Source organism: Sceloporus occidentalis, unplaced genomic scaffold (genome assembly GCF_023333645.1).
Source record: "Sceloporus occidentalis isolate IW3139 unplaced genomic scaffold, rSceOcc1.0.p SCAF_1, whole genome shotgun sequence".
Classification (NCBI taxonomy): Eukaryota; Metazoa; Chordata; class Lepidosauria; order Squamata; family Phrynosomatidae; genus Sceloporus; species Sceloporus occidentalis.
This window is the reverse complement of record NW_028316981.1, coordinates 218,274,925-218,302,887: the sequence shown is the minus strand read 5'-3', so window position 1 is coordinate 218,302,887 and position 27,963 is coordinate 218,274,925. Positions and strand designations below refer to the sequence as shown.

The 27,963-nt window shown below is 43.4% G+C and overlaps 1 protein-coding gene across 2 annotated transcripts; it reads right to left on the bottom strand.

The window, feature by feature from the left end:
- Window positions 1–91: 91 nt before the first annotated feature.
- Window positions 92–27,963, bottom strand: LOC149323466 (peroxisomal targeting signal 1 receptor-like). Of its 2 annotated transcripts, XM_089488971.1 has the most exons (16): window positions 27,815–27,963; window positions 25,027–25,218; window positions 23,619–23,654; window positions 23,222–23,354; window positions 22,897–23,028; window positions 18,909–19,014; window positions 17,009–17,099; window positions 15,018–15,140; window positions 14,684–14,776; window positions 14,437–14,556; window positions 13,677–13,820; window positions 11,816–11,886; window positions 8,139–8,354; window positions 7,841–8,006; window positions 2,925–3,082; window positions 92–1,278 (listed from the first exon to the last, which is right to left on the bottom strand). In XM_089488971.1, the coding sequence occupies exons 2-16, from the start codon at window positions 25,174–25,176 to the stop codon at window positions 1,077–1,079; spliced, it is 1,941 nt and encodes a 646-aa protein (XP_089345097.1). In that variant the 5' UTR covers window positions 25,177–25,218; window positions 27,815–27,963; the 3' UTR covers window positions 92–1,076. The 2 variants fall into 2 exon arrangements, with proteins under 2 accessions (XP_089345097.1, XP_089345098.1); XM_089488972.1 differs by lacking the exon at window positions 15,018–15,140.

Genomic DNA, 27,963 nt, shown 5'->3' with positions numbered 1-27,963 from the left:
GAGGGAAGGGAATATTCTATTCCTTTTCTCATAATCTGCAGAGATAGACAGGAAAGATACCAATGCTGCAAAGATGGAAAACCTTCATGCATTTAGTGAAACAGCAGTTTAATTTGGCAAGTTTAATTATTTTACCATCTATTATACAAAATATTTTACAATTTAAAAACATCTCCCCAACAAAAAAATCATATACAGATATTTAAAGAGCCAATTACACAAAAGAAGGGAAATCATATGCACAAAGATAACTAGTCCCCTCTTACTTTACAAGAACAGTATGGCGGAGGAATAATTAAGACATAGGCCCTGCCCTGCATGTTTGGGGAGCTTTAGTTAGAACCCCTTTCCTCTCCCCCACCCTAGCGACCTCCTTTCTGGATTAAGTACAGTTAGAGAGCTGCTCTGTTTCCCCCCCCCCCCCCGCCCGCCATATCTCTGGGGCAGGGAGAAGGGGTGGACAGAAACAAGCACGCATGTTGTGCTGGTGCACAAAGATATGTTTTCAGTCACTTTGTATTGGACTTTCAATGTTAGCAGCACCTCAGAAGGCAAGTGCCCAAAATTCCACATCACACTCCATCCTCTGAAAGGGAGTTTTAAAGACTGTGTATATTTTGTGCCAAGAAAGCTACTGTTCATCAGTCACCTATGCAATGTTAGCACACACTCGTTTCCTTTCTTGCTGTCCCAGAATTTTTTTCTGCATACACTCTCACAGGGCAATAGGAACAGCCTGCCATTTTATAATTGTACCCAGTGGACATGTGATCAGAAAAAGTAACAAGTTTCCCAAAGTATCTGCTTCCCTTGTAGAGTGAAACTCTTATCAGACTAAGGGAGGATCCAGTCACTTGACTGTTCCCTGGATGTAAGACAGGTTACAGGAAATTAATTCTGTCCTGGGTAGCCCACACAAAATGTGAGTGAGTGCAAGGAGAGTGAAAATGGGGCTGGGGTGGGGGAGGTGGAGCTGCCTCACTGAGGCACATGTGCGTTTAGGAAGGAGAAGAGAGAAGAGGTCTGTGTTGTTGAGGAGGGCTCACCCTGCACTCGCAAGGGAGCCCATCCAGGAGTCACTGTTGGATGCCAAACGCCTGCAGAAGGGTAGGAAGGTCCCTGGCATCTGCCGCCCCATAGAGGTCACTCTGGCCCAGCATGGAAAGCGCCATACGGAGAGTGCTCCAGATGTTGTCCGACATGGCACCCTGCTGGCCTCGCGGGCCCCGGCTCTTCTGCTGCATGTGCAAGGCTTCTAGGAAATGCTCCACCGCCTCTCTGTCAAGACAGACAGATAACATCCATGGTGAATACACCAGTTTGTCCCATTTTGGAAACTCAACAGTGTTGGGCCTGGTTTATCCCTGGGTGGCAGACTGTCAGGGAATGCCTAGGATCTCTAAGCAAGGCTAAAGAACTTCCCTGCTACTCTGGGGAGCCATTGCTGTAAAAGGCTACTGAGAATACTGGGATAGAGGGACCAATGACCTGACCTCCTAATAGCACAGAGAAGATACACCCCGACCATTAAGCATGGGGGCAGGGATGCTTCCTGACATAGGCTCTGACTGCTGCCAGTCAAAATGCACTAATGTTCCATCTTTACCTCTCTAACAGGTTTTGTATTCTGAGAAAGAAAAGATGGAAGAAGTCGTAGGAAGGTTACATGGGATGGTTACAAGTTGACAATATCCTGTAAACAGGGCAGGAAAATGGCATCTTAAAAGCCTTGTCTGGATGCACCCAGATGCCAACTTCAAGGTTTCCATCTATGCCTCTTTAAAACAATACAAGGACAATGTACTTGCAATTAATGTTTACCATATTAAGCGTACTCCCATTTGACTCTGCAAGTCATAAAGCCAGGGCAGGAGCCAAGAAAAGCCAGGAGATGCTAACTCATCTGCATGCAAGTGTCATCTGCATGGAAGCATCAGCTGGAAATTCCTTTTTCATCTCCTGATTCTGCCAAAAGCTTCCTAAATGTGTCCACAGACATGAAACTTTTCTTTCAGCTCCAAGTCTGTAATTGGTAATATATGTGAGTATACTGATCTACCTCACAAAGTTGTTGAAAATACTGGCTCACATAATGGAGAAGAACTCTTCTTAAGTAAGTAATGCTCAGTTTTATCCAACTCCTGGGTCTAGTTCTCAGTAAGACAACTTCCCTATGGAGGGCCTGCACATGGAAAACTGATGGGGGAATTTGGCTCCACTGGATCTCTGGAACCTTTCAAAGGCATTCAGTATTCACTAGGTCTGCTCCTGCTCCTGGATAGCCAGCACTAGTGAGAGGTGGATGTTATGAAACCTGATTAGAAAATGGGAAGTTAAACATGGACTAGGTTCTCTCACCAACCTCTATTCAATACGATTAAGGGACTGAATCCAGATGATAAAAGATGCAGATTTATCCTTTTTTTAGCCCAGCCATCCTCAAAATGGTGCCCTCCAGATGTGTTGTACTTTCCCTTCACCCCAGTTTCCCATCATCCTACTACACTTGGTTATCACTGGTTAACCAATGAAATGATGAACACAACAGGCCAGCAAATGTGCCTACACTGACATGGATAAAGGCACTAGTAGGCACTTCTATAACAGCTTTCATTGGAAATGTTTTTGAGTTACTCAAAACATATGGGAAAATAAAGTTCACAACAACCCAGCACAATCCACATTCCAAACACTAACAGGGAGGTGGTGAACCCCAATCCTCAACAGACATTTCAGTACTCAGAAGAGGAGGCACACCACTCCCAGAGTCAACTCACTGTGGTGTTACCAAATCAGAAAAAAAAAAGGTTTAGGAACTGCACAGAAAACCTGGTCAAAAGCACTAACAATAGAAGGACTTTATCTTTCCCTTTTCCTCCTTGCTCTTTAACAACTCTCAACCGCCTTACCAAATCCCAACTCACCTATGGGCCCCTAGGTTGATGCAGCTAATGCCCAGGTTGTAGCGGGAGCGGATGTAGCCTGGCTGTAGCTCCAAGGCCCGCCTGTAAGCTGCCACAGCTTCTTCACTCCGGTTTCCATTGGCCAAGGTAGCTCCCAGCTTGTTCCACAGGAGATGATCCTGAAGGAAGGAACTAGACAGTCAGACAGTGTGGAATAATAAGGTTTTATAGACAAATCACTCTACAGAGACACCACATTCATTTCAGGTATCTCAGGGTTTAAAGACTTCCCCCCTCACTCCCCAAGCTGAGTTATCCTCCAAATGTCTCCACTTCCCATTTATCATAAGTTAAAAGCCTTTATAGATGACTTACAGGTTTTTGGAACATACAGATGGACTGAATCGAATTTTGAAAGAATATGGAAATATATTTGGTTTTAAGATTAATCAAGTTAAAACTCTTGATTTTGGCCAAGAATATGACAAAGAAGAAGCAAAAGTCATTGTGTGATAAATAAAATTTTCAGACTGTGAAAACTGTTAAGTATTTGAGAGTTTATCTTTCAGAGAAAAATTCAAATTTGTTAAAGGACAATTATGTTAAAAGTATGGGCTCACTATATTCATGCATAATCATAAATATACATGAATGTGTGAATGAAAATACACACACTAAAGAATCAAAAATATTATTATTCATAGGCTATGCTGAGCAGGGGGGGGGGGACACACTAGTCATGTGTAAAGGGGAAAATGTTTGAGAATCACTGTGATATACCATTTAAGCAATGTCAGAAGGATGTGTCATCTCTCATCTGGCAAGGCAAAAGACTTGAGTTAGATTTAAGATATGAAAAGATGAAAAAGAAAAAGAGATTTATGCTTCAGAGCATATTGTATGTTGCTTAACGTGGTTTAAGGATTTGATAACTTTGGGTGCTACAGCTAGAGAATTTTGGGCTTCATGGTTATTTCTGGTATAACAAAGCTACAGCCAATTAAAGTTTTAATAATCATTATGTAAGGTGATTACCATTACGTATCGCAAACACATATAAATCTAGATTTTATTCAAGATTACCTCTTTGGTGTTCACTGATGGCAGTGTTTTTTTTTAAAAAAGAGAGAAGTATATACTAAAGTTAAATCAATGAGTTACAAAACTTGTTGACAGTAGAAAACAAGCAATTTAGATTATTTGAAATATTTAAAATGGACCAAAAAAAATCAAGGGTTTGAAACAATGAAATCTGAGTTTATTATTCAATTATGTGCTGATAATGAACATTTCATTGTTAAACTGTTATTGAGATATGAAACTGGAGAGGAACAGGTAAAAGACTGTATGGTAAAATGGGCTAAAAATATTGGTTGCCAATTCAAATAGAAAATTGGAAAAAGATGTGGACACAGACTTTAAAATTACTTTATGATTTGAGACAAAGCCTTTATAAAATGATGTATAAATGGTAATTAACTCTGGAGAGATAATAAAAAAAATTCAAAAATAGTTCAAATAAACGTTAGAAATGTAAAGAGAAGATTAGGAGTTTTTACCACATGTGGTGGACTGGTGACAAAGCATGGAAATATTGGGCTCAAACTCACTTAATGTTGGAAAATATTTCTGAAGTGAAAATACAGTTGAAACCAGAGGCTTTCTTGTTGGGAATGAACAAATGAACAAATCAGTAAGAAATTCAGAAGGATTTACAATAGAACTATGCATGTCAAAGGATGGAAAATGACATTATTCCAACAAAAGAGGTCTGACTGATGAAGATAATTGAACTTGCTGAAATGGATAAATGGACAGTGTTGATTATGGAAAAATCTTTGAACAGCTTGAAAAAAGATTGGGAATTAATTATTTCCTTTTTGAAATCCTACTGCAGCTACACTTATGTTTCAGGCTTTGTAAATAAACAGAGTTTATATGCAGGAGCATAAATACACTATCATATAAAGATAGTTTATTACAGTTGGCCCTCCTTATCCACGGATTCAAACATCCACGGCTTGAAAAAATTCCCCAAAAGTATGAATTCCAAATAGCAAACCTTCATTTCCCATTTTATATAAAGGGATATTATTTTGCTCTGCCATTATATTTAATGGGACTTTAGCATCCACGGATTTTGTTATCCACAGGGGATCAAACCTCAGAGGATAACAAGATCCCACTGTAACAGCGGAATATAACCACCAGTTTGGGGAAATCAGTAGAGCTAGTATTGTTTATTTTTGTTCTGCTGTTTGTTGTTCTGGAACTTTTTCTTAAATATATGTTTAAAGGGGGAGACGGGCTTTTCTTTCAGTTCCAAATCTATCGCTGTAAAGACACCAAGCATCTGAGGAAGTAGACTCAAGTCTATGAAAGCTCCGGCTGCCAACTCTTTCAGTTCGTCTCAAAGGCGAGAAAGATCCCTATGCATATTGGTAATATATGTGAGTATACTGATCTACCTTGCAGGGTTTCTACAAAGACTAACTCAGATAATGGACAAGACTCAAACAAGGTTATGTAAATGCTAAATATTATCCAACTCCTGGGTCTAGGTTTTAATAAGACAACAGCCTTGTAAAACTGGTAGAAGAATTAGCAGCTCCACTGGTTCTCTGGAAACTCTCAGTGGCATTCAACACCCACTAGCTACACGTCTGCTCCTACCCCTGATCCCGGATAGCCAGCACCAGTGCTAGCCAACAGTACTTTCCAACAGCTGCAACTAGTTGATCAGCTGAAATCAATCTCACAGAAATTAAATGTGACATTGACTAGTTGCTGTTAGCTGCCCTTGAGTTGGCCCTCACTCATGGCAACCCTGTGGATAAGACATCTCCAAGATCCCCTCGCCTCAACTTCACTGCTCAAGTCCTGCAGGCCTAACTGAGTCTATCCACCTAGCATGAGGTCCTCTTTTTCTGCTGCCCTCCACCTTTCTTAGCATCATTGTATTTTTCTAATGATTATTTTTTTCCTCATGATGTGGCCAACATACTAAAGCCTCAATTTAGTTATCTTGGCTTCCAGGGAGAGTTCAGGCTTTATCTGTTCTGGAACTCATTTGCTTGTTTTCTTGGCTGTCCATAGTACTCTTAGTACTCTGCTCCACCACCATATTTCAAATAAATTTATTTTCTTTCTATCGGGTGTTTTCACTATCTAACTCTCACATGCATATATGGTGATGAGAAATACGATGGCTTGAATGATCCTCTTTAGTGTGACATTGAGTACTCATGCTCAAATTACATTCAGATTACATTGCAGTAATACTCTCTAGATAAAGCCGTCTTTAAAAACAATCCAAAAATTTCATCTTCTAAAAAAGCTAAGTTAGCAGAGTCTTAAAAGAGCATGTAATAGTTCTTATTTATTTTTGTGGGATACCTCTTTGTTTCCAAACCCAATTCAAAGGGCTGGTGATAGGGCTGAAAACCCTAAACAGCCTCTGATTTGGCAAACCTAAGTACCACCTTTGCCTTCTTGAACTTGCCTTTGCCTTGAGATGGACTTTGGAGGCCTAGTGCCCCATCACCCTTAGTCACCAGGGCATTTCTGATGGTGGTGCCAAAACTAGGGAGCAGCTACCAGAGGGAGTAGTGTCCAGCTCTCTTTGTTCCTGCACGCAGTCAGACTTTAAAAAAGAAAAAGGTCACATAGCTTATATTGTCAGGAATGGCTGTTGTGGCAGTCTTGTTTCATCATCTGATCTCATGCTGCAAATCGAGCTCATTATACTTTAATCAGTATTTGTTTTAAATCTAATTAACTGCAATTTTAAATGTTTTCCCGCAACATGTTAAGCTTTTGTTTGAAGTTTTTAAGCCAATCATTCTGGCTTCATTTTCTGACTTTTTACACCAGTACTCCTCCACAGAACTGCATGGTTTATGTATGAATCAAATAAAAATAAGCATGTGGTTAGGCTGCATTAATTCAAATTGCAGATGAATCACTATATGGCTCAATGCTCCTCCATAATGGAAGCAGCGAGCAAAAAGTAGCAGAAACCACAGTGACCATCCCCCTACAGAGGTGACCAGCATGGTAAGGAAGACACTGGATGGGGTAAGAGGTGTCAATACAATGAGATTGTTAAAGGAATGCTTTGCAAAACCTTATGAATCTGCCCATAGATATAAGACAAGTATTTCCTAAATGTCATTCCTCCAGCCATAGCTTTGGGCTGCTCATCTATGGATCAGTCACATGAACTATTATAAATAATAATAAATAAATAAAAGCTTTATTTTTATACCGCCCTTCTATCAATCAGGGCGGTGTACAACGTATCAACAAACACAGAATACAGTGCAATAACAATAAAAATACATTAAAATTACATTAAAATACTTTTCTAGCCAGTTCACCATTGCCGTCAGAGCGGGGGGACTAACTAGGACTTATTTCGGGGAATGCTTGCTTGAACGGGAAGGTTTTTAATTCCTTCCTGAACTGTGCCAGGGAGGTGGCCGAGCGGAGCTCTATGGGCAGCGTGTTCCAGAGGGTTGGGGCCGAGATGGCAAATGTCCTCCTCGCAGTATTATTGCACTTCTGTTGTTGAACTGCAGCTCTTACCAGCCTTAGCCAGTATAGCCTATAGCAGTGGATACTGGGAGCTGTGGTCCAATAACGTATGGAGAGACACAAATTACCTATCACTGTTATGATGATAAAAATTCCATGGGCTCATTCTGGAGTTTAGGAGAAACGAAGAAGCCCTCCACACAAAAACCCTATGACAAGATCATCCCAGGTCCACATCAACTTGAACACCCATTGTAACAGATGTGGAGGTGCATTTGGCCAGACAGTAGCATGACCCAGGCACAGCCTACCCCATCTGAGTGAGAGCACAGCCTTACTTTGCAGGTCTCACCTTCACATCCCACCACCCTCCCTTCCCTTTCTCATGCCCCGCCCCTTACATTTGGGCGGGCACTCAGTGCCGCAGTGAAGCAATCCACAGCCTTCTCATATTCACCACTCAGGTTGAAGAGGACACCTAAGCCACATTGAACATCAGGATCCACAGCAGAGGTGTTGCTGCATACGGCGGCCAAAAACAGCTCTTTTACTTCCACAAAGAGTGAGCTAGTAGTGAAAAGAACAAAGAGATGTACCATACTAATTGAAGGACTAAACTAGCTCAAATCATGCTGCCACACCCATTCCTTCTCCCCGCCCTTGTTTTTCTAGTTCCAGTCCATCCCTTTACAGACTCACTCATTTAAGAGAGAGCCCAGGACATGCTTAGAGGGCCCAAGATCCGGACCGGGGCTGTCCTCTTCAGGCTCCTTCCCCACGAGGTGAGCATAGTCTGGCTTGTGGCGCAACCAGTCCCGCAGGGTCTCACATGCCTGTTTCTGCAGTGATTCATTGGTGAAACTGACAGCCAGCGCCATGAGTGCCGTGAGGTTTCCTGGCTGCAGCTCCAGGCACCTGCAGAAGGGAGGTACAAGCACAAGATTCCAAATCAGAGCAACAAGACCTGTACACCCTCAAAAGGAAAGTGGTCTGGGAGAGGACAGGAGGGAGAAGCTCCATGTCTTGCCTGACTCCAAAAACATTCCCTGACTGCTAATATCCTCTCCTGGCCCTGATGGCTGGGAGGGCTTGGCCCCTTCCCAATTGGGGCAGGAAAGCATGCTGGTTGAAAAGACCTCTATGCTAAGACACTTCTGAGTCCCCAGAGTCCACCCTTCAGCCTCAGACTTAGAGCCTTCCTTAGATTAATCAGGCACATTGTGCCACAATATACAGTCAGCCCTCCATATCCATGGATTTTTTATCCATGGATTCAACAGCCCATGGCTTGAAAATATTTTTTAAAAAACAAATCCCAAAAAGCAAACCTTGATTTTGCCATTTTATATAAAGGACACCATTTTAGGTATGCCATTGTATTTAACAGGACTTGAGCATCCACAGATTTCGCTATCCACTAGGGGCCCTGCAACCAAACCACAGCAAAAACCAAGAGCCCATTATATTAGTATTGTACTAGAAAAATCTTTAAGTACTGTTTTTCTGAACTGAACCTTTAATACAGTGGACCTTCCACATTCGCAGGCTAATGATCTGTGGACTAGGTGTACATGGTCCACCACATCCAACAGCGATACATGCATGCATTTATTAATATGGGGCACTACTGCCCATGCTCTTTCCCATCGACAGGGCTCCCCAGAACTGAACCCCCACAGATGGGAAATATCCCAATTTTTGGGATACCCAGTGGATAACTGTATCATATTAGGTACATAATATTACATTTTCTTAAAGCAGCAAAGTGATATTTACTTTTTAAAGGATGCTAATGTCACTTTTTTCCATTTTTGTTTGGCTTTTTTCCTGTTGCTTCAAAAAATTTCATATTGTTTCAAAATTTCAAGAACTCTTACATCTATAGAGGATCAACATTGGTGAGATCCAGACTGGCACTTTGCGCCGGCCTGGCCACGTACTAAGGTTGCGCGGGGGTGGAGCGACCGCACGCCTTGCAACCCTAGTATGTGGCAGTGGCATAATAATGGCGGTGCCCTGTATACATTGTTACGTAAGCGCTGCACGGCATTCACATGTTGCTGCACGGCACTTACATAATGATGGCTTTTCATAGGTTCTTTTTCTGCCAGAGGGAAACCGCGTGGTTTGGTGGCTGCAGCTTCGCTCTGGAGGAAAAACAGGCACCAGCAGGCCACCGTTTTTCAGTGGTCTGTACTGTGCTATTGTTTGATCCTGGATCCAGGACTGAACAATGGCTTACACTCAATGACAGAAGATAAATGGGCAAATCTTACTGCTCCAGCTACCCATGAACATGTGTTTTTCTAGATGTCAACTTCGAGAAAATGTATATAATACAACAAATCTGCTATGCACTTTCTCTTTCTTCCCTTTCTTTTTCTACTTTTTTCTTTGTATAGTATTCATATTTTGAAAATCCAGTTTGAAAATTTAGCTTTCCTGCATGGCAGGGGGTTGGACTGGATGGCCCTTGCGGTCTCTTCCAACTCTATGATTCTATGAATTAATTCTATTTTATATCATTACCTACTGTTTATATGTATTTTGAAGATTGTACGCCATTAGCAGGTTTTATATTTAATAAATAATAAATAAAATTTTTATTTATATGCCGCCCTTCCTACGATCAGGGCGGCTTACAACAATTTAAAAAATATACCATAAAATACACAAAAATACACAGTTACATAATTAAAATCAAACAACAAGCAAAAAAAAAAAAAAACCCCATAGCCCAACCTCTTGGCCACGAAAGAGGAGGGAGGCCCACAGGATATTTATTCGGGGAATGCCTGTTGGAATAGGAAGGTTTTAAGATCCTTCCTAAATTGGGCCAGGGTAGTAGACGAGCGGAGCTCTGTGGGCAGCGCATTCCAAAGGGCTGGGGCAGCTATGGAGAACGTCCTCCGAGTGGTGGAGGCCAACCTAGCCCCAGGCACCTTCAGTAGCTGCTGCCCAGACGTTCTGAGGGTGCAAGGCGGAATGTACGGGGAGAGGCGGTCCTTTAGGTATCCTGGGCCCAAGCCATTTAGGGCTTTATAGGTAATTACCAACACCTTATATTGAGCTCGGAAGCGAATGGGCAGCCAATGGAGATCTTTTAGAACCGGTGTTATATGGCTGGTCCTGGGAGCACCAGTGACCAGCCGGGCTGCCATGTTCTGCACCATTTGCAGCTTCCGAGTTTGGTATAAGGGTTGCCCCATGTAGAGTACGTTGCAGAAATCCAATCTCGAAGTTACCAGAGCATGTACAACCGTTTCTAGGTCCCTCTGGGCCAGGTATGGGCGCAGCTGGCGAATCAGCCGAAGCTGATGACAGGTGTTCCTGACCGTCGCATTCACCTGAGCTGTCAGGTGAAGCGACGAGTCAAGAAGCACCCCCAGACTGCGCACGGAGTCCTTCACAGGGAGCGCGACCCCGTTCAGGACAGGTGGAACCACCGTCATTCCTGGACCAGGAGAACCTATCACGAGTACCTCCATTTTCTCTGGATTCAGCTTGAGTCGGTTTTCCCTCATCCAGCCCATTACTGACTCTAGACAGGCCACGAGAGGAGAGACGCCATCCCCAGTCACTGCATCAGTCGGAGACATAGAGAAAATAATTTGGGTGTCATCAGCGTACTGATAACCCCGCGCCCCATGTCTCCGGATGATCTCTCCCAGCGGTTTCATGTAAATGTTAAATAGCATGGGAGACAGAATGGCCCCTTGAGGGACCCCAGTTTTAAGGGGCCTCTCGTCGGAACACACGTCTCCCAGCTGCACCATCTGGGACCTCCCGGAGAGGTAGGAGCGGAACCACTGGAGCGCAGTGCCCCCGATTCCCACCTCTGCCAGGCGCCCCAGAAGGATACCATGGTCTATGGTATCGAAAGCCGCTGAGATGTCCAAGAGCACCAGCAGGGACACGCTTCCCCCGTCGATGCTCAGACGGAGATCATCGACCAAGGCGACCATGGCCGTCTCAACCCCGTAACCCGCCTGGAAGCCAGTTTGAAATGGGTCCAGATAATCCGTTTCATCCAAGACCGCCTGAAGCTGGATAGCAACCGCCCTCTCGATCACCTTTCCCAAAAATGATTTGATTATTTGTATGTGAAGCGCTGTGTATATTTACAGCTCTATAGAAATAAACTATAATGATAATAATAATAAAATACAAAGAGCACTTCAATTCAAGCAATTACAAGAAGTATGACAGATTTTGTTTCAGATGTACAGGAGAAGAACTCGAAGTTTATCTTTAACAAAAGGCACCGTAGAACTGTCAGACTTCCAGCACGCTAGCATCACAAGTTGTTTCAGAATCTATGATGGAAAATCAGTATGGAGATACTATTTTGCCACATCCTTAAATAAGCTACTCACCTCCTGAGGGCACTGATTGCTGCAAGCTCCTGTTCGTTCTCGGCTTGTGTGGTGCCCAGGTACTGCCAGGCCTAATACAAAGATGAGTACAAAAGCCTTCATATTGCACTGAGCTGCAATGAAGAAGGAGCTATTAAAGACTATTTTGTGCCCCTCAAAACATCCATCTTTTCAGAGACCAGAGACACAGGGAGAGAAAGACTGCATCTACTTACTGTCAATGAAGCCAGACCAGCCATATAGCACAGCAACAAAACTGCTAGCAAAGTATACCAGAAGAGTGAGTGTTCATCTAATTGCTTCAGCAAAGGACTGATACATTTCCTTTACAAAGGCCTTGTTTTGCCTCAGTGATGCCACCACATATTGGGTCCTGTAAAGTTATTATGCTGCCTCTGCTGCCACCATCTGAGACACTCAAGGCAACTAGTTATTAAGGTACAAGTATGTACCTTAGAGGGAGAATCTTTCTAGGGGATTGTCCTTCCAGCTCTGTGGCACTCTCTCTTCAGCTAAGACCCTTTAACAATACAGAATTATAGCACTATGAGTCTACTTTAACTATCATAGCAAATCCAACAGAATCCTGGGATTTGTCGTTTGATCAGGCACTATAGTTCTCTGGCAACTCAGTCAGTCAGTCAACCTTTATTAGGCATAGAAAAAACAGCATGCATTTACAATAAAACTTCAGAATCATTATTAAAATGTAAACCATAATCTTGTTGCCTCCACCAGAAAATTGGCCATTAACCTGGTGATATGTGGGTTCCGAATTTCCAATAAGTATTCCACTGATAACCCATTCAAAGAGATATTCATTTCCAATAACCTTCTTAACAATTTCCCCCTCAGAATTATATACAATGGACAAAGCAATACGATATGATGGAGCCCTGGTCTAGAGCTGAGACACATCTGGAATGCCAACCAGCACCACCACAAATTCCAACAAACAGTAGAAGCCATCCCCTCCACAAAGCAAAATGGTGGCCACAGCACTTCTGTGACCACTCCCCCTGAATGTGACACCTCTGGATGCCAGTTCCCAGTGGAAGACCACTGCCTAAATAATTATGAGGATGCATTGCCTCATGCTCATTTTTAGAAACCCTTTTCTTTGCAAGAAGCCGTTTCGTCTTTTTCCCCAGAAGCATCCAATATTCACATAAGTACATTACTACATTTCCCTTCAAAATGGCAGGTAGTCCCTCCAATCTGTACAACAGCCACATGGGGGATGATCTGTACTGTGTGGATGCAAAAATTACCAATCCACATTTCAACAGAAAGCATAAACCATCTGCTGGTGAGGAGGAGCAGTGTTCCTAAATGCAGAACTACCACAGTGCTTATATCCTTTGCAAATACCGTAAAACCAGCTGGATTTTTTGGGTGCAGAAGCCTAGCTGCATCCTCTAGGCCAAAAAGGACTGAAACATTCAAAATCATTTGCACAGAAGGCATCTGGGCACCAGTCCTACCATATTCCTTCCAAATTTCCTGTACAGTTTACCGTACAGAGAAAGGTGCTCAGTAATGGTCAGAAATGCACTAGAGACCTGTGGAAGCTTCTTGAGAAAATACAAGGCTCCTCTTTGGTATAAAAGGGCTTTTGGGGGGAGCAATTATATAAAATGCCTCCTTAAGCTTAAACTGACTGTTTGGTTAAGGAGTAGCAGGGTGGAAGTGGAAGAACCCCAGCCTTGCTGCAACCATCCTTCTTGCACCAAATAGCCACTACTAAAAGCCTTCTCTGAAGCACCAGCGAGCTCCTCACCCTTGCAAATGTGCCCCCTTCTGCCCCAATTCAAGTTAACAGAGGAGAAGAGTACAGCATCATTCTCCTTCCTCCACATACCTCCATGTGATTGGGGTTCTGTTGCACTGCGGCCTCAAAGAATAAGACGGCATTGGGCAGGTCACCTTCTTCCAGACATTTCAGCCCTTCTTCAAAAGCATGTGGATGATCCCGTACAGGGTTTTCTTCTTCGAAGTGGTATCCCTGTTAAGGTGAAAGTAAAGCAATTGGTAGTTGATTCATAGTCAGAGCTTGAGAAAGGGGCAGCTAAACCTCAGCCTGTGGGAAGCCAGAAGACAACTTGGGGATCTCATAAAGACTTCCACCTGCCTGCCCTCCCTTCTGCTGCTCCTCACCCAGTATCCAGGGCAGCAGTGAATGGCCTGGGCCCTCCTCCTGCAGGGCTTCTCTCTCACTTTCACCTCCTCCACTGCATATGGAGGAAAGAGGTCCCCAGTCACATTCAGAATATGGAAAGATCCATCAGCCCCTGGAAGCTTCCTTCCCTCAGGTTCCCTGGATGAAGCAGGAGGAAAGTGAGCATTGTGGGTTTTTGTGAACAGTGGCAGGTGGAGGAACAGGCAGTAGAATGGCCAATGGGGTAAGAGGGAGAGGAAAGGGAATAATATCTCCTTGCTCCCATAATGGGTGTTGGCTTATCTTCCATTTATTTATGAACCCCCAGTTGTTACAGGGGCTGTTCAACAATGCTCAAAGGGCTAGTTGTGTGCCCTCTTGCACAACCAACAAGTAACGTGAAAAATGGGAAGGAAGCAGGGCAGTGACAGCCATGGGAACTGGTTTTTCTCTGCACTAGTACCTTATCATAAGTGGCGCTGGCAAGATCTTCATAGTCTGTGAGCCAAGGATGGGCTTCAGCATCTCTCTTGGCCATCTCCTCCCACTCAGCCTGCAGCTTGTCCCAGAAATCCACATCGGACTAGAGAAGAACGGGAATGGAAGTTAAAGAGAGCCTTTCTACAACCTCCTCAGATAAATACATCAAAAGTCTGAGTCTCACGGTGGAGCTGGAGACTTTGCCCCCTGCTTTTCCAGTACTGCATTACCTCCACAGCAGTTTTCGCCTGCTCAAATTCAGGATCCAGGCTCAATGTGTCCCCAGAATGTGCAAACTGATCAACCCAGGCTTCAGAAGCATTCTAGGAAGAGTAGTAAATAGGAAGAGACACTGTCAGGGACAGATATACTATGCAGCCTGTTTCTTAGAGTGCAATGCTGAGGCCGCTAGCACAGAACTCTGACTAGAAAAGGCCCTTTTCTATTCTTAGGCTGCACACTGCTCTGCACAAGTCCCCATTTCTGGTCCGCAGTTCTATCCCACTGTTGAGAGAGTAGATTACAGGGCAAGCTGCAAGGCCTTTGGGCAGTAAGGAGTCCTACCTGCTGCTGTATAAACTCAGCTGCCCAATGCTCTGCCTGATCCTGGTCTCTGGGGGTTATGGTCACCCGATTTGCCTCGATGGACACCCTCCCATCTCCAATCTGGCGGACAAACTTTAGGAACTGCATGAAAAAGGAGACACAGGCAGAGAGTGTCACTGTTCAGCCTGTTGACCAATCTCTTTCTATCTGAACTAGCCTGGACCCAGAACTAAGCACAAAAAGCAGAATAAAGAGGCAAGAGAATATATCTTCAGTTCTGCAGAGAAGCATGGTAGCCAATTAAAACAACAGTATAGAATCAGAAACAGATTTTCTGGGAGGCAACTTTCAAGCATGAAGTCAGGGTGGAAAATCAAATGCCCTGCTCCCATCCCTCAAGGCCTATTGCCAGCATACACTCCATAACAGGACCAGGCTGACAATGGGGGAAACTTGCCCTGGGAAGTTTCCAATTCCAATATTACTGCACTCTTGCAATACATGAGAGTTGGTGGGGGGGGGGGTGAATGGAAATGAGCAACACTAAGTAATTTTCAGAGGAGGAAACAATCATAATGAATTACTGTGGCTGTTGGTAAGTGCCATTCACCCAGCCCTCTATTTACAAAAAAGCCATTGAGGATTCACTGCTGGACGTTAAAAGCCTGTAGTAAAATGAAGTAGTGCTAAGACAGCATAAAATCACTTACTGTGTGCTTAACCATCAATACATCTTAAGAATGATGTCCACGAGGGTTATAATTATGCTAATAGAATGGCCAAAGACCAACCAGTGACCCTCCTGTCTGTAAAGGACAGAAATCACTAGCCCAAATCCAGAATTCTACCCATTACAACACATGGGTGACATCCAAGCACTTATATTCTGGGGAAACTCAGAAGTACCTCAGTGACTTTTCTCAAGAAACCAGGTAGGTTCAATGAACCCAGTCTACAGTGGGCCCTCATCTAAAACTGCCAAAGCAGTCCAAAAGGCCTCACCTAACCATTTGTCATCAGCTGCCATGTTGGCTGATATGTAACTCTTTCAAGGCAAGGTTTTACATCTGCCTTCACAAAGTGATTGTGTGTGTGTAGGCACAGAAAGCCAGTGTGGTGTAATGAATGTTGGAATAAGACTCTGGAGAGCAGCATTTGATTCCCAGCTTGGCCATGAAATCTACCGGGTGACACTGGGCAAGTCACACACTCTCAGCCACAGAGGAAGGCAACCGCAAATGTCTTCTGAATAAATTCTGTCAATAAAACTCAGGGTTGCCATAAGTCAGAAATGACTTGAAGGCACACAACAAGTGTGTACACACATCTTCAAGTTGAATGTCAACTTATAGTGACTCCAAGAATTTCAAAGGATTTTCTTAGGCAAGGAATATTAAGATGTGCCTTTGTTAGTTCCTTCCTCTGAAATATAACTTACAGCACCCAGGACTACCATATCATTTTTCCTTATGGTAAGGTGCAATTAAAATACAGTCATCCCTCCGTATCCAAGGATTCAGCATCCACAGATGCAACCGTCTGTTGTTTTTTTAAAATATATCCAAAAATCAAACCTTGATTTGGCTGTTTTATGTAACAGACACCATTTCACTACAACACTGTAATAGGATTGAGCATCTGTGGATTTTGATAGTCACTGGAACCAAACCCCAGAGAAAACCAAGGACCCACTATAACATGAGAGCATGTTTTCATAATGAAAAGCCTACATGCTCACACTGAAAAGGAAACGTTTTTAAAATGTCATTTTTTTTCTTTATGAGTATGATATTTAAGACTTGATTGCAAAAACAATGTAACAAAATCATCACTTTTAACGGAAGAGGGAAAAATAAACTGCAAGCCTGGCTACCTATCACTATTTGGTTGCGGAACGAAGGAGTGCATACAAGTGTGCACCCACACATACACACCCACATCCTCATTCCACATACCAGTTTAACCAGCGTGCCTAGTCTCTATGAACAGAGGTCTGGGTTTCTTTTTACCTCAGAATCATTCAGTTTGGGATCATCCACCTTTGAAAGAAAATCATTGGCAGTTTTCTTGAGATCATCTTCAGGCTGGTATTCCTCGTACCTGTGTTCAGAAGGCGCAAACTCCGTTCAGAACCCAACTAAACAATAGTGTATTTTTAAAATGGAAAAACAATGACTTGAAACATCACATAATCTACATTAGATTTTTATTAGGTTGACTAGGGAAAGTACTCATCTTGCCAGGAGTTAGCATATTCCTTACTTCGACCCAACAAACCCTTACAGCTGGCATAGACTGTATGGGAATCCCAAGGCCTCTGTTGTGGCCCATGGCCTCATCCCACAAGCTGAAACAATAAGTGCCAAAAAGGGAAGCATTCAGCTGCTGGAGCAGGAGTTTCAGGACTGCTTAGACCAGGAGGGGCAAGTCCCCAAAAACCTCTGAAGTCAAACAAAGGAAATAAAGAAAAGCCCAGTGACTTCCAATTTTAATTGCCCCCAATCCTCCTTCCCCCCCCCCCCCCTTATTTGGTGTGGCCTACAGTAGGCTGTGTGTGTGTGTGTGAAAATTAAGCCTCCAACCCAATCAAATCTACCCACTCCTGTTTTAGAGTAACATATCACAGCTACCAAAATTGAATATCTGGTGTGTGAATGAAGCCACAGTACTCTCACTGCTATGGTGCATCCCTACATACCCTTCTTTTGCCCCTGCACTGGCATCTGCCCATCTGGTCTTAAAAATGCTATGTAGTGCAAGCATTGTGAAGTGCAAGCATCTGCAAACAATGCAGATATCTTTCACTTTAGACATGAGGACACATAATTTGGGACTAAATGCGACACCCATTAACAAAAAACAGGTGCTGTAAACTATATTTCAGAAGAAGGGCCTGGAAAAATCCCACTTCTGAGGATTCCTTGCCTAAGAAAACACTGTGAAATTCATGAGTTTGCCATAAGTGAACAGGCGACCTGAAGGCACATACACACACAAGGAGAACCTATCACAGGTTTTCTTGGCAACATTTGCTCAGAGAAGGTTTACTGTTGCCTTCAACCAAGGATGTGAGAGTGTGACTTGCCCTAGGTCATCCACTGTGTTTCCAAGCCAGAATGGGGAATCAAACCCTGGTTTCCCAGAGTCCTAGTCCAGCACTCAAACCACTACACATTGGCTCTCCACCCCTTAGCATGTTTCTCATGACAATGCACTAGAAGCATGGAAAATAACTGGATTACTATAAGAGTCCTTGGTGTACTCAGTGTACTTTGGTGGAGAAATCAAGGAGAAATCAACAATGTTCTAACACATGCAACTACCTTCAAGTTCACTGAGGCTTAGAAAGAATTACCATGATCTAGCCACCTAAATCAAAAGAGAAAGAACATTTTCACAGTGCAGTTTGATTAGAGAGTTCCACTAGCTGAGGGTGCTATAGATTAACATAACGAAGAGACCTGGAAGAATAAAGATACCACTACAACAGCAAGACCCCAACCCTGAATAATAAAAGCATCTGTTCAGCATCCAAGTGGAAAGGATGTCATTCCTTAAACAGCTTCCTTATTTGTGCTTATATAGCTTATATATTTATCATATATAATGATCAGGAACCTAGCAATGCTTCTAAAAAATGCTGTACTTTTACACATGAGATAAGGCATCACAGAAGTCTCACTCATTCATGACACGTCTTTTCAGTCTTTAAAAATACCTGGAAGTGAAGTTGTATCACAGTGTTATAACCCACAGTCTCTATCCCTTCTCTGTATTTGAATTCTACCACTGAAGCTGCAGGAGGTGAGTCAAAGATAGGGAACTATCAACTTTGAAAGTGCTAACTGGGATCAGAATGAGATTTCATGAAATTCAAACTCTCAAGGGAAGAAACTACTAAATACTCACCATTTATCAGCTACTGTTTGGTCTTCTGATTCGCCCAGCCACAACTTCTCCTCTGACTGCTCCAAATATTCTTCTGCCCATTTGGCAGGAGACACAGACAAGGGATCTTTGAAGAAATGGAGTGAAAAGAGGTTTTAAAATATACATGGTCTGACACTCTCCTGACAGGAAAGATGGACTCTGCCCCTGAGAAGTACAACTGCCACTCAGAATAACCACACAAGAACCTCTCTCATACACGGTCAGCCTTCTGGCATTGCAACAAACTCACCAAACCCTTCGTTAGCCCTGCTGTGTGGGATTCTCTCAACTAGAAATGCTGAGCATCTATGCTCTGTTACTGGGTTTAGGCCATCACATTCAAAAATATGTGAAACAGCAAGGGGATGTTACTGTAAATTTTATGTCACCTGTATGCACTTTCGACTAGCCTTCATAAATACAGTTCATTCACAAAAATCAATGTGATTTTATTTGACCTAGAGCCGATGAAGACAACATTTAAGAAACAATAATAACAATAATAAAATTTTGTCGATTTGATTAAGGAAACACTAACGCGATTTGGATTTGGAAGGAAGTGAGAGAATAGCAACAGAAGTTTGTTGAAGGGTTTGAAACAGTTTGACTAGAAATCCAGAACACAGAGAAAAGGATGGAGAAATTATTGAGAAAAAAATAAACTAGCTCAAATTGCATCCTTTCTAGTGGCGGAGGCCACAGGCAAAATATGTCAAGCTAAGAATGGCTGGGAAATGGAGCCATGTCCTATGAGACTTTTGAAAGAGAGAAAGGAGCCAAGGTTATGGAGTTATATTTTCTATCAGCAACAGCTTAAAATCAATCTACATGTGCCACCTAAGGATAATCCTTTATGCATTTATTGAAGTGGAAACTAGACCACAAAAACCTATCATATTATAACAGATTTGTTAATTTTAAGGTACATAGGATTTCACTGGTTGTGATGGAACACTGTGATACAACTAACCTGGAGAAAATTTCATTGTCCAAAAGGTGGAAGAGGCAACAAGGGGATCAGCTATTTCAGATCTGATCCTAACCAACAGGGATGACCTAGTTAATGGAGTGCAAGTGGTGGGATCCTTAGGCGGGAGTGATCATGTACTCCTGGAGTTTGTTATACAATGGAAAGGAGAAGCCAGGCATAGTCAGACACACATTCAAGACTTTAGGAAAGCTGATTTTAGTAAACTTAGAGAAATACTGGGGGTGATCCCATGGTCAGGAATACTAAAAGAAAAGGGAGTTCAAGATGGATGGGAGTTTCTCAAGGGGGAGATACTGAAGGCACAATTTCAAACAGTTCCAATGAGGAAGAAAAATGGGAGATGTCTCAAGAAACCAGGATGGATGACTAAGGAACTCTCAACTGAGCTAAGTTTTAAACGGAACATGTATAAGAAATGGAAAAACGGGGATATCACCAAAGAGGAATTAAAACAAATAGCACATGTGGGGGTAAAGTCAGAAAAGCTAAAGCACAAAATGAGCTCAGGCTTGCTAGAGAGGTTAAAAACAACAAAAAGGGCTTTTTTGGATATGTCCGCAGCAAAAGGAAGAAGAAGGAAATGGTAGGGCCACTGCATGGAGAAGATGGCAAAAAGCTAACAGAAGACAGAGAAAAGGCAGAATTACTCAACACCTTCTTTGCCTCAGTCTTCTCAGAAAAGGCAAAGGGTGCTCAACCTGAGGATAATGGAGCAGAGGACAGAATAGGGGAATTTCAACACAGAATAAGTAAAGAGATAGTACAGGAATTTCTGGTTAATCTAAACGAATATAAATCTCCAGAGCCAGACAAACTACATCCAAGGGTATTAAAAGAACTGGCAAATGTAATATCAGAGCCATTGGCAATAATCTTTGAAAACTCCTGGAGAACAGGAGAAGTCCCAACAGACTGGAGGAGGGCAAACGTCCCCATCTTTAAAAAGGGGAGGAATGAGGATCCCAACAATTATCGTCCAGTTAGTCTGACATCAATACAGGAAAGATTCTGGAGCAGATCATTAAACAGAGATTCTGTGAACATCTAGAAAGCAATGCCATAAGCACAAAAGGTCAACATGGGTTTCAGAGAAAGAAGTCATGCCAGACAAATCTAATCTCTCTCTCTCTCTCTCTCTCTCTTTTTTTTTTTTTTTTGGATAAAATTACCAGCTTGGTAGATGAAGGGAATGCTCTGGATAGAGTATATCTTGATTTCAGTAAGGCTTTTGACAGGGTTTCCCATGACATTCTTGCAAACAAGCTAGTGAAATGTGGGCTAGACAAAGTAACTGTTACATGGATTTGTAATTGGTTGACCGGCTGAACCCAAAGGGTGCTCAATAATGGCTCCTTTTCATCCTGGAGAAAAGTGACCAGTGGGGTCCCACAGGGCTCTGTCCTGGGCCCAGTGCTATTCAACATCTTTATCATTGACTTGGATGACAGAATTGGAGGTATACTTATTAAATTTGCAGATGACACCAAATTAGGAGGAATAGTTAATACCCCAGAGGACAGGATCAAACTTCAGAATGACCTTAATAGATTAGAAAGCTGGGTCAAAGCTAACAAAATGAATTTTAACACAGAGAAATGTAAGGTACTGCACTTAGGGTGAAAAAATGAAATGAACAGATATAGGATGGGTGACACCTGGCTGAACAAGACTACATATGAAAGGGATCTGGGATTCCAAGAAGACCACAAATTGAACATGAGTTAACAGTGTGATGTGGCAGCTAACAAGGCCAATGCGATTTTAGGCTACATTAATAGAAGTATAGTGTCTAGATCAAGGGAAGTAATAGTGCCACTCTATTCTGCTGTGGTCAGGCCTCACCTGGAATATTGTCTCCAGTTCTAGGCACCACAATTTAAAAAGGATTTTGAGAAAATGGAGCGTGTCCAAAGGAGGGCAACTAAAATGGTGAAGGGTCTGGAAACCATGAAGCCCTATGAGGAAGGACTTAGGGAGCTGGGGATGTTTAGCCTGGAGAAGGGAAGGTTAAGAGGTGATATGATAGCCCTGTTTAAATACTTAAAGGGATGTCATATTGAGGAGGGAGCTAGCTTGTTTTCTGATGCTCCAGAGACTAGGACCCGGAGCAATGGATGCAAGCTACAGGAAAAGAGATTTCATCTCAACATTAGAAGGAACTTTCTGACAGTAGGGGCTATTCGACAGTGGAACACACTCCCTTGGAGTGCAGTGGAGTCTCCCTCCTTGGAGGTCTTTAAGCAGAGGCTGGATGGCCATCTGTCGGGGATGCTTTGATTTAATTTCCTGCATGGCAGGGGATTGGACTGGATGACCCTTACGGTCTCTTCCAACTCTATGATTCTATGATTCTTAAACAGTTAAATCCAAAGAAGCATCAGAAGGAGTTAGAATGAACAAGTTCTCAATTTTAAAAAAATAGTCAGGCTAGTCCTATCATTAGGCACAGCAAAGTGGCTGTCTCAGGTATCTCTTGTGTTATGAATCATTATTTATTATTGCCTTCTTTTTACTGCCAGGAAAAGGGTAGACAAGCTAGTGAGGTCTTCTGTGGTACATACCAAAATAATTTCATTGGCCTTAACTGCTACATATCATTTGTATTTTAAAGAAAGGGACAGTATTTGCTTACTCTGCCTCATACAGCAAAATGCACTGCACCAACCTGAAAAATTAATAGTCTGCTAAAGAGGAACATTGTAATACAGAGAATGCCAAGAAAACAAGGTATCCCTGGTTCAGAAAAATTTCATTATAGCTCCAGTACTGCACCTGTGAATTATAGGGCAACACTACACTACTTTTTCCTCAGATATGACACCAGTGTATCATATGCACAGAGAAAAATCACAGTGGCCTGATACATGCAGGTTCTCCACATCTCTAGAAGAGGAGCCTGGTTAACAAATGCAAAATCAAGACATCACATAAAGCTCCAGCACAAGATACATCTGTTCTTCAAAATATCATCCTTACCTGTAACCTCAGCAATGAACTCTTGCGACCAGTCAGCTTCATTATCCGTGGGAACATCAACGACACTGTCAGCAGCATCAAGGAACTCTTTTGACCAGTTCTCAGACAGAGCCAGTGCTGCCACCCCTGGAGCTGTGGGACAGAAAAGAAGTCAACATGGACGTTCAAATGTTAATGCCATGTCACCCACAAGAATGTGAGCAGCACACATTTCCTTTCCTTACCCTGCTTACAAAACCCATTACCATGTTCCAAGGGAAGACAGGAATGGATTACCACCATCACACATCCTCATCCACTTTGCTGTTCCATGTTCAATATTTACCTCTCTGTGGGGCCTGCCGGAAACTGGATTGCTCGATTTCCTGCATCTCAGCCAACAGATCATCCATCTTGAATGTTTGAGGCGCATGAGACAGCAGGGGGCCATTCTGCTCTTGAAGGAACTCTGCCACCAGCTACCAGAAAACATCCATATGAGTGTGCATGAGGCAAGCATGGTGTGCGTGTGTGTAAATACTGCAAAATAGCGAAAGGTTTTTCGCAACTCCAAGAATAACACATTTATTATGGTATAATCTTTAGAGGATTAAGTAAACTGTAGTCCATATAATCTCAGTCTTCATTTTTACAATAGCTAACACAGCCATTCCTCAAGAAAACACAGAGCACATGAGGGAATGGAAAGGAAGGAAGGAAAACAGAAACATGGAAACTCTTACTTCATCTTCAGAGGCTCTTCCAAGAGGTTTAGATACCTGCAGAAGAAAAGGAATTGTTATCTAATGCTAGAACAGGGAACCCAAAAGGTAAAGAGGCATTTAGGAGGTAACACACTGACTTGTCCTTTGACATCTCAACCTTCCTATACTGCTTAATGTTTTCTGAAATGGCTTTTGCAGATTTCTTCTAATCCCACATATTTTACTTATCAAATATAAAATAGATGTCAAATGATACAGACCTCCTCCTCTCCAACAATGGGTGGACCAGTTTCTGATATAATACAACATAATATATATTACGTATATAATATTTATATGTGTGTGTGTGTATATATAACATTTATATAGATATGTATATGTGTGTGTGTGTGTGTATATATATATATATATATATATATATATAATGCATATTATATTTGTGTATATAATCTATAAATATTAAATATATATTTATATGTGTGTGTGTGTAAACAAATATAATGTATTTGTACATGATCTCAGCTAGAGCACAATGCACATACCTACAATAAAAACTATAAGACTCACAATCACAGTAAGATCAGTCTTAAGAGACACTCTTGCAAAACAATTAGGATTCCCATATAACTGGTTCTTGTATCTGCCTGAACAGGACCTGATCTCCTGAAAGGAACAATAGCCAGCCTCTGCAACTGAAAGTGGAGAGCAGACCTTGTCAAGCTAATTTCCCCAGCAAGCAGTGATAAAATCATCACGACACTGTAACACAGGAATGGCCCTGATATAAGGAGCAGGTGGACAGGCAGGTGGTTCTTTTGGCCTTGGTAAAACCACCAGCTCTTGGGTCCCTATCAAGCACATGGTGGACAGGTACCCTCCACCACCCCTCCCTGGGAGGATTGCCAAGATTTTGGGGTTTCAGTTATCCTTTGAAACTCTGCCTCCAAAGTAGAACACAGCTATAGGACAACCCCTTATTCCCACTTCACTCAGAAAGGCATGGGCTTGCTTTAGTGCACTACTTCTGGAGGCACTTGAGAGATTTCAAGTCACTACCCATTGTGATTTTTGGCCAATGCTGGGCAACACAGCCTTCTATGGGAGATGAAAAATGGATTCTTGCACACTTCTTTGCAGGAGTGGTTTGTAGAATTTTGTAGCTCAATCCTTTAACCCCACCACTACCACCACCACCGCTCCAGAAATTGTCCCTCAATGGCAATTTTTCTTCTGAAGAATGTGGTGGCTCCAGACAGTCAGAGAGCAACAAAATCACTGTGATCCTTGGGAAGGGAGCTGGATGCCACCCTAAGCCAAAGAGCTCCCACCAACTCTAGCTCACCAGGAGAGGCGAGATCCCTTCTCCCACCCCAAAGCCAGCACAGGAGAGCACAGCAAAGGCCTCCCTCCATTTTATTCTACTCACCACTTCTGCGGTGGGCACAGAGGAAGGCCAAGCAAGGGGTCCCCGGAGTCCTTCCTGCTGCAGACCCTTGTCCTGGGTGAAGTGGCTGGCCAGCTTCATCAGAGGGTTGGAGCCCCCGCATTCTGGCTCCACCAGGTCCCTCATGGCCATGGCGGGTGGCAGGGAAAGGTTGCGCCCACGGAAGTCCCTCACCTGTTCCAGGGGGAAGGAACGAGCAGGATGGTGGTCACTGACTGGCTCAGTAAGAACCCCTGATCTGGCAGGAGTTTTCCCCCATAGATGCCAGATGGGTAGCCTAAATGGCTCAGAAGGCCCCATGAGAAATGGCCAACAGACTGTAGGTTGCTGAACTCTGTCAGGCCAGCCAACTAGCGTACAGTCTGTCCTCTGTATCCACGGATTCTTTATCCACTGACTCAACCTTCCAGATTGAAAATTTTAAAAAATATATTATGTGGGCCCTTGGTATCCACTGGGGTTTGGTTCCAGGACCACCATCACCACCCTGGGCATAACAAAATCCACGGCTACTCAAGTCCCATTAAATACAATGCCCTAGTAAAACTGTGTCCCTTACAGGAAATGACAAAAACAAGGTTTGCTTTTTGGAATTTATATTTAATTTTATTATTTCCAAGCTGTGAGGTTAGTAGCGGCACAGCTAGTAACTATAATTTCCAAATCATTTTAAATGGTACTGCCATATTAATGATTTGATTTAATGATTTGCAGGATTCCTATCTGGAGTTTAGCAGAGTATGGCTCACTGACAATATGCTTTCCTTGTCAATCTAGGCCAGGAATTCCCAAACTCTGGTCCTAGAATCAGAGTTGGAAGAGACCACAAGGGCCATCCAGTCCAACCCCCTGCCATGCAGGAACTCTCAATCAAAGCATCCCCAACAGACAACCATCCAGCCTCTGCTTAAAAACCTCCAAAGAAAGAGAATCCACCACCCTCCAAGGTGTCGAACAGCTCTTACTGTCAGGAAGGTCTTCCTAACATTATGGTGGAATCTCTTTTCCTGTAGTCTGAACCCACTGCCCTAGAGAAGCAGAAAACAGGTTTGCTCCATCTCATTTTCTCCAGGTGTTTTGGACTTCCGCTCCCAAAAGCCTCAGCCATTTTTGCCAATGATCTGGAAATCTGGAAACTGAAGTCCAAAGTACTTGCAAGTCCAGAATGTGAGAATCACTGATTTAGGGCATGTCACTGGCATGTAAAAAGCAGGTAAAGTACGAGGACTGTCTCAAGGAGAGCCCCAGTCTGTTAAACTGCTTCTTCAGGTGGGTGCAGCTCTCCCCAAAATACAGTTGGCTATCCATATCCATGGACTCTTTAGCCACAGATTCAAACAGCCACAGCTTGAAAATACAGTGTCCCTCCATATCCGCTGGGGTTAGGGGCACAAGACCCCCATGAAAGTGGAAAAACTGCAAATAAAAAGAAACACTTTTCTTTACCAAAGAGAACTCCTCTCTGGGAATCTCTAGATCCTCAAGTGCTACTCTGTGGTCAACATCCATTAGAAGCTGACCACAGAATCATGCTGGAGGACTTACAAATGCCCAGAGAAGTGTTTTCTCTAGGCCTCTCTATGATCCAGTGCAACTCTATGGTCAACTTCTAGCAGAATTTCTCTGGAGGACCTTGAGATTCTTAGAGAGAACATATTAATTAAATCCGCAAATAGTCAAATGCAAAAACCAAGCCGCAAATGTGGAAGGCTGACTGTATTTTTTAAAAATATATACATTCCAAAAAGCAAGCCATGATTTTGCCATTTTATGTAAAGGGGCCCATTTTACTGCACCACTCTATTTAATGGGATTTGAACATCGACGGATTTAGGTATCTGTGGGGGTCCTGCAATAAAACCTGCCAAGGAATGTGCCCTGCCTCCTAGCCAGCCACAGAGCCCCACATTTCTGGAGCGAATGGCTGCTGGGGTTCATACTCAAAAAAACAGCTGCAGCATGGGAGTTGCAACACTCCCTTGCTTAATGAAAGTCAGGTGAGCTTTTTTTTTGGGGGGGGGAGGACTCTAATTCCCCAAATCCACCCTTAAGGATACCTTTATGGGTCCAAAGACAAGCAGGTGAGTGGCTGGCTTCCCCTAGAATCTTTTTTTGGGGGGAGAGGACTCTAACTCCCCAAATCCACCCACATTGAGCCCCTTACACTCACCTTTCATTGGGCCCCTTACACTCACCTGTAAGGGCCCCAATGAAAGGCAGGTGAGTGGCTAGCTTCTCCAAGGAGCTTTGAGGGAGTGGGAGAGGACTCTAACTCCCCAAATCCACCCACATTGAGCCCCTTACACTCACCTTTCATTGGGCCCCTTACACTCACCTGTAAGGGGCCCAATGAAAGGCAGGTGAGTGGCTAGCTTCTCCAAGAAGCTTTGAGGGAGTGGGAGAGGACTCTAACTCCCCAAATCCACCCACATTGAGCCCCTTACACTCACCTTTCATTGGGCCCCTTACACTCACCTGTAAGGGGCCCAATGAAAGGCAGGTGAGTGGCTAGCTTCTCCAAGGAGCTTTGAGGGAGTGGGAGAGGACTCTAACTCCCCAAATCCACCCACAGGGATACCTATAAGGGCCCCAATGCAAGGCAGGTGAGTGGCTGGGCTTCCCCCTGGAACTTGGGGGGGGGGACAGAGGACTCTAACTCCCAGAATGCACCCAAGAGGGATAGCTGCACTGTGTCTTTGGGTGGGCCCCCTCTCCCTGTGGGGTGGGTTTTGGGGGTGAGGGTGCTTTGCAAGAGAGGGCCCAGGCTTACCAGGCTCTCGAGGCCTCTTTCTCTCCAGCTCCTCCTCCTCCTCCTCCTCCTGCTCCTCCTCTTCCTGGTCTGGCTTTCCTGGGAGGAAGGTGCAAGAGGGACCCCTTCCCTTTGCTTGGCTTGGCTTTGCAGGGCCCACCCACAGCGCC